At 49.6% G+C, this 14,038-nt stretch overlaps 1 protein-coding gene across 3 annotated transcripts in view; it reads left to right on the top strand.

Moving 5' to 3' along the window:
- Positions 1-14,038, top strand: part of LOC116945244 (protein phosphatase EYA1-like) — a 72,767-nt gene that overhangs the window by 38,913 nt on the left and 19,816 nt on the right. For all 3 annotated transcript variants that reach the window (XM_032959582.2, XM_076068993.1, XM_076068994.1), the window contains 3 exons: positions 44-186; positions 1,076-1,159; positions 5,485-5,574. In XM_032959582.2, coding sequence (XP_032815473.2) covers positions 44-186; positions 1,076-1,159; positions 5,485-5,574 — 317 coding nt within the window. The remainder of the gene's footprint in view (positions 1-43; positions 187-1,075; positions 1,160-5,484; positions 5,575-14,038) is intronic.

Below are 14,038 nucleotides of genomic sequence, written 5' to 3'. Positions count from 1 at the left end.
AACCGTCCAGCCTGATCGGCGATTGTCCGTGGCGCGCGCCCAGCTCCGCTGGGCGCGCCGCAGCAGCTGGTGTCTCCGAGGGGTGGCAGCAACGAGGACGAGCGCACGCGTCGGGGAGGGAGCGGCCGCTCGCGAGTTCGCGGGCGCAAACAGAACCCCAGCCCCATGCCGGACAGCAACCTGGAGGTGGGCAGCGACCACCTCCTGCCCCGCCCCCTGCCCCCCCCCCTGCCCACCCCCCCCTGCCCCCCCCCCCACCGCCTTAGTTCCCGGGCCCATGTTAAACGGCCTCTCTGTAAAAAAAAAATGTTGTTTTTTTTTTAAATAGGACAAAGAACTCGTCTCACTTGGGTGCAATCGTTTGTCGTGATGCACGTGCGTACGTTGAAGTTATTTCGCACCGTACGTACATCGCCGACCGTGCTAATCGGAGGTGTGGGGGCAAGGACTACAAACTAAACACAAAAAGGCAGTGTCAAGGAAATGAGTTTTCCATCTAGATTGTTTAAAATCGCATGGCTCCGGTGCCTTTTTGCAATCGTAAGGGAGAGCATTCCAGACGGCCACAGAAGCGCACCTGAAAGCGCGCGATGCAGTGACGCGCACACAGCATTTGCGATTGGAATATGCGCGTATAATAATTCAAAGGTATAGGTGCCGCCCTGCTAATTGCTTGCTGGGCAATTGAGGGTCTCTAGAGAGGGACCCCTCAAGAGGGCATTTGTCCTACCCTTACACCCCCGGCCAGACGATTTGGAATCGGTGGGAGTGCCCACACTTTAACCCCACCGCACACAGGCCTTCCCATCGACTAACTGTGGTGCGAATCTATCTGTGCTGCCGGGTTGGACAGGCGCGATGGGGGCGTGGCCGGAGGATTTCAAATACTGAGCCCCATTGCTTTAACTGCCGCGCCGGGAGATCTAAACTGCGCCCGCTGCGGTTATGGATCCGGTGTGCGAACCGTTCACCCCCTGTTCGTAGCCCGGTTCCACTGCATGCGTGAAGTGTTTCATTTCGTTACGTAACGAGTGGAACGTTGCGCGAGGTGGTGACTCTGCAATGCCGTTCACAGCGGGTGTTCATCTGGGACCTGGATGAGACCATTATCGTCTTTCACTCGCTGCTCACAGGCTCCTTTGCAGCTCGGCACGGGAAGGTACGAGCCTTCACCGACGGACACTCCCATCCACGCTGCACAATCACTCCCATCCACACGGCGCACTCGCTCCCAACAAAACTGCACACAAGCGCACACCGCCATCGCACAGCACAGAACCGTGTGACGGGAGTGTACGCGCGTGCGTGATTTGTTTTGTAGGCAAGTGTAAACTTTCCGAACCTGGCCTGGGACCGTGAAAATGTTGAATTGTGTTACCACACTTGCATTACGTTTGCTCACCGGCAATGCGCTCACCCCATTAACAATTATGTCACGTTAACAAAGTAACTAACAGCACATGAGCTGCTATCCCCCCTGGAGAACACACACACTTCACAAAACAGCATGCGCACCTCCTCAACGGCCGGAGCGGCTGACACTCACGAACATGACTTTTGAAGGCGGTAGGAAGACCCCAGAGGTTACGGGTCTGATACAATTTTTATTTTATTTTGTTATTTATTTAAGCTGTTCCCAGTTTGGGAATGTACGCATACCAGAACCCAATATTGCCACCCATTTCCTACCAAATTTGTGTAAATTGCCCGGTGTCGGTTTCAAAGGCCGGCTGGGCAATGGCAAACGACTGCCATTGGAGGAAGTCACACATGGTCCGCATTTAGCCAGCAGAGGACGGTCCGTCTCTTGTGCAGCTCTCCACCTTTCTCCCTTTCTCTCTCTCTCTCTCTCAACGTCTCTACGTCTCTACGTAGCGCCTTGTCCTCTCTCTGTCCACGCCGCTCGTTTGGCATCTCTCCCGTGTTCTCTCTTCCCGTAGTCATCCGTTTGCTTAACAGAAGGGCAGAGCGAGGGCCCATTGAGACGCGTCTCGCGTGGAACGATACACCTCAAAATGTAGAACATACAAGGTATTATTATTATTGTTATTATTCAAGGTCTGGGTAGAGCAGTGCTGCAGCAGTTAGTGAACACTGCGCTGTGAGCGCAGGCAAACTGTGTTCACTTTCTAGCCATGGCCAACATTGGTGGCGATTGATATCCAAACCGGTCCTGGGTTCTCCTGCCCCAGTAGCGACTGCACTGACCAGCGTGGTGAACTATGGCCATCGTACAACATCCATATCTAACAGCGAGGTGTGGAGGCCATCATCCACCAGTGGATTGAGGAAGGGCTAAAAAAAATTCGGGTTGCATTTTGATGACACGAAAATATTAGAAAATATTTAAAGAGCATTTTTTTTTTATTGTACATATGTGCAACTTGGTAAAGTTGGCAGACACTATACTGTATATTATTGTTTAGACACTCAAATCAAACTGAAGATATATTTTTTCAAGTTAGACAAATTACCAGCCAGTAACTATTACAATAAAAACCATGACACTGTTAAATTTCGATTTAAAGCTTTCGTGACTGCAAGGATTCATCTTCTTTGGTTCTTTCGGTAAAGTCACTTTTAAAGTCACTTTACCGAAAGAACCAAAGAACATGACACTGTTCTTATACAAGTTGTAGGATATACCAATTCACATCAACAACGATGTCATTTTAACAGAAAGAATTTCACGACCAATATCCATGATAGAGGTTTTTGGGGGTTAGATCGCATAAATATAAATGTTTAGTGTACTCGAATTGTAAATTGTTGTGGGTTTACTCTCCAACACACCGGTGTGCTGTACTAGTAACGAATTGCCGTGTTTTCTTTACGTGACAAACCTTACTTATTGGCTGTGTCGGGTGGTGGCGGGTTTAACGACACATTTATATTTACGTAATCTAACACAAGAACCTCTATTAACAATGCCATTACTACAATTCAGGGTTCATAATTAGGTCTCTGAACCGTATATATTTTTCCACCGTGGTGCACGTAGATTGTATTCTTTTATGCATCTGTGGAATGCGATTTGATATAAAAACTATACTACACCTACATGAATTGGAAATAATAAATGCTGAACACTGCTATTCAATACATCCGTCGTGAGTATAAGGATCAATTTCAACTAATTAATTTATCATTACGTCCTATAAAAAAAACTTAATATTAGTGAGTGTCTGGGTTGCATTGTTTAACAACACACTGTGCCAGTCACCACCGCCAGCACAACACTGTATCCATTCCTTTTCACCCACCCCTCTCTCCCATCTATAAACTATGATTTATTCATTTTATTTTACCAGGTAAGGCCCACTGAGCTACATAGGTCTTTTTCAGAAGCGACCTGGCCGCAAATGACAGCTCAACGAAGTGGCTTGTCACGTGGACATGTACAGCAGCCAAATTACTCTAAACGCGTGACGTTGTTTCTAAATGTGAAGGGAAAAACCGGAGGACCCGGAGAAAAGTCCACGCTACCACGGGGAGAGAGACAAATATACAGCAGCAGGCGTCGGGGTCGGGATCAAACCCACGACCTCCTGTAGACCAGGCGAGGCAGTTAACATCTCGACACCACGGGCGCCCATCTCCCATCTCCACCCCCCCCACCCACCCCCCACACCGCCAGCTATCGCCCCTCACTCACAGCCCCCCGGCCCCCCCCCCCCCCGCGTCCACCAAACACTCAGCAATTTCCGCTGTTCGGTCCCCATTTCCTCCTCCACGACCGCCATCCGCTTGAGTAGCCGTGACGAGGGCTGCCAGGAGCATTCCAGGGCCCCCTCCTCCTCCTCATGGACCCCGACCGGCGTTTGGAGGTGGCGCCGGTGGCGACCGAAGGCCGATAACCCCCCCCCCCACCATGCGCGATGGGGGCCACTCTCGGGAGAGTGGCCGTGACGCAAACGCGCTCTCCGCTGCCGTACACGTTCACCACTTGTACGGCGGCAGCGGCAGCGGGCCGCGATGTGAGGCACTTTTAATTGATCGTGCCGTTGAAAAGAACCATCTGCCCAAACTGCTTGGGTATTGTACCCGTAATTGCTTTAGGTTCTCATTGCCGATGGCAGATGATTGAGGCCACCGTGGTTGTACAGTTGGGTGCGTTTGCGCGCGGGGAGTGGTGGCGCTGCGGTTAGAGCGCTGCGCTGCAAACCCGGGCGAACCGGGTTCGATTCCCGCTCGCGGCCACCACCAGTGACGATTATCTGATCCGGTAGCGGGCCTCCCCCTAAGTCGACTCCGCCTCAAATGAGCACCTGGTGTGGTGCTGGCCCGCCCACACCCCTCGTGTGCCATGCCGGCGTTCGTAAGCGTTCACCAATGGCAATCGCCTCAAAAGTCTTGTTAAGGCCGTATGGGAGATCTCTGTCTTGTGCGCGTGCGTGCGTGCGTGTAGCGAGCAGTGGTGCAGCAGGTACCGTGCTGCGCTACGAACCCGGCGACCCCTGCTCGTGAGATTTCCGGCCACGGCCAACACCGGTGGTGACTGAAATTTGAACCGTTCCTGGGTTACCCCATTGGTCGGACGCAGCCTTAAATGAGCAGCCGATGTCGTGCGTAAACATCGGCGATGGGGACGCAAAGGTGGTCTGGCATGCGGCTGGCCAGCACCACCGTCTCCTGGCCGCACTTGGCCTCCAACCGGTCACGAGACTCTACGGGGGTCTCCGTGTGTGAGCGAGTGAGTCTTCGTGAAGCCGACAGCTTGTGCGTGTTCGGGTTTTAGATATCACTCACTGTCAGTAGGCTGGTGGGCTCGTGCAGGGTCAACAACCCATTCACACAAAGTGGCGTGTACGCATAGAGTACGCTTTATATTGCCCACATGGTGCACAATCCCCGTGCTTTATGCTACGCCATTTCAGCCCGACTACATGTGTGCCCTCTGTGGCTTGTGACATCTCCGTGATCGTCATCGTCCCACCACTCTCATTGTTCATTTTCGACAGCCCGGAGCCTCCTCAGCACATACCCTGGCTGCTGATTGGCTGCGGGACAGTTTGCTGAATTTGGCGGCACACATTCTGTTGGGATCTTATTCGCGTGATTTCCGCAAGTGGATTGTTTTTTTTAAGAAGAGAGAAATTCACAGACAGAAGAAAATAGGCAGGTCTTGAGCCTTGACTTGAACAGCGGTAGGGAGTCAACAGCACGAATGGGCGGGAGACGAGCATTCCAGATGGTGGGTGCAGCAAAGGAGAAGGAGCGAACACCCACTGAGCAAAGATTCACTGGAGGGGACGGCAGTCAGCGCCATGCCGCCGGCTCACGGGACACATCGTTCATAGCTTTCACCACGGTGGTGTTCTTCGCTCATTTTCAGAGGGGGAGCAGCCACTTTCGCCGATAAGACGTCTCCAAAGGGGTGCTTGCACAATTGCGTATTGTCAGGGGCCTCACTAAAGGCCCTTGCAATGAAGAACACTGCCCCACGCTAACGACCGCCCACGGTGGCCACGTGCTCTCGTGCAGGACCACGCAGCCTCGATGGCCCTGGGGCTGCGCATGGAGGAGCTGATCTTCAACCTGGCAGACACCCATCTCTTCTTCAACGACCTGGAGGTGAGCTTCCCGTCGCTGCATCGTCCCACGTTCTCTCGCTGCCCAATCCGCACCCGGACCCCGGGTCCACACCGGGTCTTCCGCTGCCATCCAACGAAACGGAATCGACGGGCGCATTTGGCATTCGCGCAATTCTCATAGCGCGAGGCTGTCGCAAAGGTTTGCCGCGTTTCACGCGACGATTATAGTCCGGAGTAGTGTGTAGCGGCGAAGTTGCCCAATTAAGTAATTGACAAGTAAACTTAAAGGATGCGATGATTTGGGGTGCGACTACAACACACGTGGCCTACCATTTTTCTACTAATGTCACGGGATCTCTAACGTCCACTGTGAAGCAGACGGTGCAACGTATTTGCGGTGAATACGGCCGCAGTAATCAAGCAGGACGGCCTAGAGCCCAGAACCTCGGTAACGAGCGGCGAACATGCTCCTGCTCGGCCATGTCACTGCCCTCTATCGATTTCAAATAATTTCGATCATTTTACAGTGACCACACGGTAGCGAGATGTGAACTACCTTGCCTGGTATCCAGGAGGTCGTGGGTTCGATCCCGACCCTGACGCCTGCTGTATATTTGGAGTTTGCGTGTCTCTCTCTCTCCCCGTGGTCGCGTGGAATTTTTTTGTCTGCGTCCTCCAAATTTTTCCCTCCACATATAGAATCAACATGCATTTTGAGTATTTGCTTGCTATAAATTTCCACGCGATAAGTCACTTCGTTGAGCAATCATTTGTGGCCAGGTCGCTTCTGAAAAAAGAGCTACATAGCTCAGTGGGCCTTACCTAGCAAAATAAAAACAATAGTTGAGGTTTGTTTTCAAAGTTTAATTATATTAATAACTGGACAGATAGTTATCCGGTGGCTGACACGCTCAGCACAGAGGTGGCACATTGCAAGGGTTCGACAGGTGAAGTCTCGCGTCTACCTGGTAGGGTCTAGAGACATTGCCGGGTGATCTCGTCATATCTCAGCAGCTAAGCAGGTGGTTGAGCCTGCTTCGTGTTTTAGTCAATCAATCGACCTGTATTTTACGTGCCAATATCGCCCTCACCAAAGTAGGCATCGGTGCGCATTACAGCGGAACGGGAACGGTACCGGGGGGCACGGGGCAATAGGAGTGAAAGTAGAAAGCCGTCAGGTCCTCAGCGGCGGCTGACACCAACTTGAGCAAAGTCAATTGTAACTGCGCGCCAAAATCAAGATCAAATGTTTTGATTTCATGGGAAGGCGAGTCTGAACAGGTGCACGTCGTCTTGCACAGACCACGGAACTGAGAGACGCTCGTCACTTTTAGGATGTCCGGTTGGCAGGGCGAGGGGTTAGCGGTCCGTGAGGCCGTGCTCGAGAAGGCTTCGTGCCCCCCGCCCCCCCCCCCCCCCAGCGTCGTCGGGTGAACAATCCTGGCTGGGCAAGTCTTGCCGTGCCCGTGGAACAGAGTCTTAAGACGTTGATGAGACTGCCTGGGAATATCCATTGCTGTGAAATTTGGGCCGTGAGGTTAATTACTTGTTTAAAATGTTTCGCATCTGGACAGTCGCTTGAGATGGAAAAGTCTCGTTTGCAAGGGTGTCCGGGGTGATCAAGAGATGTCAGTGCAGCAATGCGGCCTCATGTGCCATAGGGGATAAAGAGAACTAACCAACTAACTAAGGGTTGGAGTTCGTGTTTCCTTTGATGCTAGCGGTTAGAGGTAATGTTGCATCCATGGTTAAGGTCAGCAGATAAGGGGAGGTCTGTGTCGGATTTGTAGGATTATGTTAAGGGTTACATTGGGGGATTTGGGTCGAGTTTTGTGTGGATGGAGTCTATCCGTGTGAAGCTTTGAGTGTTATCCATGCGAGGCGTTGTTTGATGCTATCGCAGTGGCCCTACCGATTATTGTTGCAAATCAGTATGTTGCATAATATTGAGTTATGTGAAGTTACATTGGTTATATTAGGATTATTGGATGTTAATATATGTATTAATGTTTTGTAAGAAAATAGAAAGGTGAAAATGCGCACGAACAAGGATGGACTAACACTGAGAGACGGAAAGAACGAACGGAAATCTGCGACGACAATGTGGCTGGACGGGATGATAGTGGAAGAACGAGACTGGTGACACGATTGAAGCCAAAGGGGAGAACGTGCCGACAGGACGGCCAACGCATTGGCGGGGTGCTGCCATCAGCCCCTGGGCATGAGTAAGATCGATTGTGCCATTGCAGCTCAGATTGGCATTGGGAGGGCTTCTTCCAGCAGTAAAATAGATCGTGGCCTATTGTAATTGAGTGACGTGCAGCTCACTTTGTACAAGTGAGGGGGGTTGGGGGTAGGTCAGGTGATAATTTGAGAGATCCAACCCAGAACACTGCTGTGATCTCAGTTCTCAGACACAACGACACTGCAGTGACCTCAGTTCTCAGACACAATGACACTGCAGTGATCTCAGTTCTCAGACACAATGACACTGCTGTGATCTTAGTTCTCAGACACAACGACACTGCAGTGATCTCAGTTCTCAGACACAATGACACTGTTGTGATCTCAGTTCTCAGACACAATGACACTGCAGTGATCTCAGTTCTCAGACACAATGACACTGCTGTGATCTTAGTTCTCAGACACAATGACACTGCAGTGATCCCAGTTCTCAGACACAATGACACTGCAGTGATCTCAATTCTCAGACACAATGACACTGCAGTGATCTTAGTTCTCAGACACAATGACACTGGAGTGATCTTAGTTCTCAGACACAATGAGACTGCTGTGATCTTAGTTCTCAGACACAATGACACTGCTGTGATCTTAGTTCTCAGACACAATGACACTGCAGTGATCCCAGTTCTCAGACACAATGACACTGCAGTGATCCCAGTTCTCAGACACTAGGACACGTTGTGATCCCTGTTCTCAGACACTAGGACACTGCAGTGATCTTAGTTCTCAGACACTAGGACACTGCAGTGATCCCAGTTCTCAGATACAATGACACTGCAGTGATCTCAGTTCTCAGACACAATGACACTGGAGTGATCTTAGTTCTCAGACACAACAACACTGTTGTGATCCCAGTTCTCAGACACAATGACACTGCAGTGATCCCAGTTCTCAGACACAATGAAACTGCTGTGATCCCAGTTCTCAGACACAATGACACTATTGTGATCCCAGTTCTCAGACACAATGACACTGGAGTGATCTTAGTTCTCAGACACAATGACACTGGAGTGATCTTAGTTCTCAGACACAACAACACTGTTGTGATCCCAGTTCTCAGACACAATGACACTGCAGTGATCTCAGTTCTCAGACACAATGACACTGCAGTGATCTCAGTTCTCAGACACAATGACACTGTTGTGATCTTAGTTTTCAGACACAACGACACTGGTGTGATCCCAGTTCTCAGACACAATGAAACTGCTGTGATCCCAGTTCTCAGACACAATGACACTGCAGTGATCCCAGTTCTCAGACACAATACCACTGCAGTGATCCCAGTTCTCAGACACAACGACACTGCAGTGATCCCAGTTCTCAGACACAACAACACTATTGTGATCTTAGTTCTCAGACACGACAACACTTTTGTGATCCCAGTTCTCAGACACAACGACACTGCTGTGATCCCAGTTCTCAGACACAACGACACTGCAGTGATCTCAGTTCTCAGACACAATGACACTGCAGTGATCCCAGTTCTCAGACACTAGGACACTATTGTGATCCCTGTTCTCAGACACAATGACACTGCAGTGATCTTAGTTCTCAGACACAACAACACTGTTGTGATCTTAGTTCTCAGACACAATGACACTGCAGTGATCTTAGTTCTCAGACACAACAACACTGTTGTGATCCCAGTTCTCAGACACAATGACACTGCTGTGATCTCAGTTCTCAGACACAATGACACTGCAGTGATCTTAGTTCTCAGACACAATGACACTGCAGTGATCCCAGTTCTCAGACACAACAACACTGCAGTGATCTTAGTTCTCAGACACAATGACACTGCTGTGATCTTAGTTCTCAGACACAATGACACTGCAGTGATCTTAGTTCTCAGACATGACAACACTGCTGTGATCTCAGTTTTCAGACACAATGACACTGCTGTGATCTTAGTTCTCAGACACAACGACAATGCAGTGATCTTAGTTCTCAGACACAACGACACTGCTGTGATCCCAGTTCTCAGACACAACGACACTGCAGTGATCTTAGTTCTCAGACACAACGACACTGCAGTGATCTTAGTTCTCAGACACAACGACACTGCAGTGATCTCAGTTCTCAGACACAATGACACTGCAGTGATCTTAGTTCTCAGACACAACGACACTATTGTGATCCCAGTTCTCAGACACAATGACACTGCTGTGATCTTAGTTCTCAGACACATTGACACTATTGTGATCCCAGTTCTCAGACACAATGAGACTGCTGTGATCTTAGTTCTCAGACACAATGACACTGCTGTGATCTTAGTTCTCAGACACAATGACACTGCAGTGATCCCAGTTCTCAGACACAATGACACTGCAGTGATCCCAGTTCTCAGACACTAGGACACGTTGTGATCCCTGTTCTCAGACACTAGGACACTGCAGTGATCTTAGTTCTCAGACACTAGGACACTGCAGTGATCCCAGTTCTCAGATACAATGACACTGCAGTGATCTCAGTTCTCAGACACAATGACACTGGAGTGATCTTAGTTCTCAGACACAACAACACTGTTGTGATCCCAGTTCTCAGACACAATGACACTGCAGTGATCCCAGTTCTCAGACACAATGAAACTGCTGTGATCCCAGTTCTCAGACACAATGACACTATTGTGATCCCAGTTCTCAGACACAATGACACTGGAGTGATCTTAGTTCTCAGACACAATGACACTGGAGTGATCTTAGTTCTCAGACACAACAACACTGTTGTGATCCCAGTTCTCAGACACAATGACACTGCAGTGATCTCAGTTCTCAGACACAATGACACTGCAGTGATCTCAGTTCTCAGACACAATGACACTGTTGTGATCTTAGTTTTCAGACACAACGACACTGGTGTGATCCCAGTTCTCAGACACAATGAAACTGCTGTGATCCCAGTTCTCAGACACAATGACACTGCAGTGATCCCAGTTCTCAGACACAATACCACTGCAGTGATCCCAGTTCTCAGACACAACGACACTGCAGTGATCCCAGTTCTCAGACACAACAACACTATTGTGATCTTAGTTCTCAGACACGACAACACTTTTGTGATCCCAGTTCTCAGACACAACGACACTGCTGTGATCCCAGTTCTCAGACACAACGACACTGCAGTGATCTCAGTTCTCAGACACAATGACACTGCAGTGATCCCAGTTCTCAGACACTAGGACACTATTGTGATCCCTGTTCTCAGACACAATGACACTGCAGTGATCTTAGTTCTCAGACACAACAACACTGTTGTGATCTTAGTTCTCAGACACAATGACACTGCAGTGATCTTAGTTCTCAGACACAACAACACTGTTGTGATCCCAGTTCTCAGACACAATGACACTGCTGTGATCTCAGTTCTCAGACACAATGACACTGCAGTGATCTTAGTTCTCAGACACAATGACACTGCAGTGATCCCAGTTCTCAGACACAACAACACTGCAGTGATCTTAGTTCTCAGACACAATGACACTGCTGTGATCTTAGTTCTCAGACACAATGACACTGCAGTGATCTTAGTTCTCAGACATGACAACACTGCTGTGATCTCAGTTTTCAGACACAATGACACTGCTGTGATCTTAGTTCTCAGACACAACGACAATGCAGTGATCTTAGTTCTCAGACACAACGACACTGCTGTGATCCCAGTTCTCAGACACAACGACACTGCAGTGATCTTAGTTCTCAGACACAACGACACTGCAGTGATCTTAGTTCTCAGACACAACGACACTGCAGTGATCTCAGTTCTCAGACACAATGACACTGCAGTGATCTTAGTTCTCAGACACAACGACACTATTGTGATCCCAGTTCTCAGACACAATGACACTGCTGTGATCTTAGTTCTCAGACACATTGACACTATTGTGATCCCAGTTCTCAGACACAATGACACTGCAGTGATCCCAGTTCTCAGACACTAGAACACTGCAGTGATCCCAGTTCTCAGACACTAGGACACTGCAGTGATCCCAGTTCTCAGACACAACGACACTGCTGTGATCTTAGTTCTCAGACACAACGACACTGCAGTGATCCCAGTTCTCAGACACTAGGACACTACAGTGATCCCAGTTCTCAGACACAATGACACTGCAGTGATCCCAGTTCTCAGACACAACGACACTGCTGTGATCTTAGTTCTCAGACACAACGACACTGCTGTGATCTTAGTTCTCTGATACTAGGACAGTTGGTGAGGTTCACATTCTTCCACGCGGGAGCCTCCAAGTGTTCGTCTAATTAGTGCTGGGGCCCTTTCAGTCCTTTCCAAGAAGTCTCGACCACAACTCCTGTTTGCCCCACTCCCTTGACATTTCCTTAAAACATTATTTAGCCACTTCAATTATTGGAAATTGTTGCCATGAGAATAAATAAAGGAGACGAACGGAAGTCGTTTTTTTAATTGATAAATTATTAAATAAATGCAACATTTCAACCATCACCAACGAGGGCTCACCAGGAGTACCGACAGAGTCACTGAAATCAACATCACCACGACCAGTACCATAAGCAGGACCATCACCACGAGCAGCAGCATCACCAGCACCCATACTATTTTCAACACCACCATCACCAACAACACCACCTGCAATATCACCACCCCCATCTTCAGCATCAACACCACCACCATAACAAGTACGACCACCACCAACATCACTGCCACCATTACCTCCATAACCAGTATAATCACCACCACCACCAGCACCCCGTCCACCATGACCAGCACATCACCACCACCACCACCACCATAACCAGTTCGACCACCACCAACACCGCTACCATCACCCCGAGGGGACAATGATCAGTTTTGTCCATCCATTGAGGCAGTGAGGGACTGCCGTGCCTCCCATCACATCCCACCTCCACTCGGTCCCACCATCGCGTGGACGCAGCCCCTACTCAGCTGGAGCCAATTCAGCCAAATGTTTTTTATTGTTTCGCTTTTCTAGGCAGCTCCGTCCCCCCCGTGCTACGCGGTCCTCTCCTGGGGGCTCCCTGTCGCTCGCACACGAGCAGTGCAGCTGTTTTTACTTTTTCATTTGGTGGCTTAACGACGTCAGGGGGTGGGTGGGTGGTGTGGGTGGTGGGGTGGGGTGGGGTGAGCGACCGATTAAGGGGGGGGGGGGGGGGTCGTAGGGGTCGTGAGGGAGCCAAGCAGCTCGCCGCGGCCACCCTGGTTAACACCGCGTGGGTGCGTTGGCCATAAAATACGCGCCGCCTTGCTTCACGGTGGACGTTAAAAGATCGCGCGGCGGCGTCCGAAAAAGAGTTGGCCGCGTGAGTCAGCGTCACGGTCCGAAATATTTTTTTTTATCGGAAATTAAAAAAATTTCCTCGCAAAATATATTCAACTGAGAGCAGGTAGCGGCATTGTTCCCGACTGCAAAAAAAAACAAACTGCTGCCGACCATACGCATCCGCGTGACACAACGGCTTCGTGGGAGCATTGCCCGCTGATGAGAATGACGCGCAAATAGCAGTCGCTAGAGAGGTTGTGATTCGATTCGATCAGAATTCGCGTGCGCCAATGCAGGTGTCAGCCAGCAGCGCTTGTCCGTGCAACCTCAAGAGACTCGCGCAACCATAGCGCTGCAGATGAATGTGGCACGGGCCCAGGATTAACACGAGGTGCCGGTGATTTTACCCACGATGCCACGAGACCTGGAGCTACGTGGCGTCTCTCTCAATCGGTCTTCTATGGAAAATGAGATTCATCGCTTGTGTAATTTGAGCGCAAATGCTTCTGACCGTTGTCTCCGCCTCGTCTAGCCGGTGTACATCGTTGTGCTAATTCGTCACCAATGATAAACCAAAAAAATGGTATTGTTTCAAACAAATTAAAACGTTTTCACTTCAGTTCACTTGGTCTTTGCCCTTGCAATGTCCTGAAATCCAGACTGAAAGAACAACGATTACAACAACAAGAACTTACATTTGTAATAGGCACATAACAAACGTTCTCCAGAGTGCAGGGGAAATAATGAATTAAAATTTCAACAAATGAATCCCGGTGTTGTTTTACATGGCCCATTTCACCACTGGACAATTCATGTTTTTTACTCGCTTTTTTTTTTCTCCGCAAGCACTTAAACCCCACTTAGAGGCCACAGACAAATCCCCGCTTAGAACGTCTCTGTTGTGCAAACGCAAAGGACTTAAGTGGGCGACCGAAAAACATAATTGAGTCTCTTTTTCTCGCCAAGATTTTTTGCGCCTCGCTTCACACGGACCAAAGCATTTAAC

The sequence above is a fragment of the Petromyzon marinus genome, chromosome 23 (genome assembly GCF_048934315.1).
Source record: "Petromyzon marinus isolate PM22_M1 ecotype Great Lakes invasive population chromosome 23, UKy_Petmar_22M1.pri1.0, whole genome shotgun sequence".
NCBI classification, from domain to species: domain Eukaryota; kingdom Metazoa; phylum Chordata; class Hyperoartia; order Petromyzontiformes; family Petromyzontidae; genus Petromyzon; species Petromyzon marinus.
This window is presented reverse-complemented; position numbering and strand designations above follow the sequence as displayed.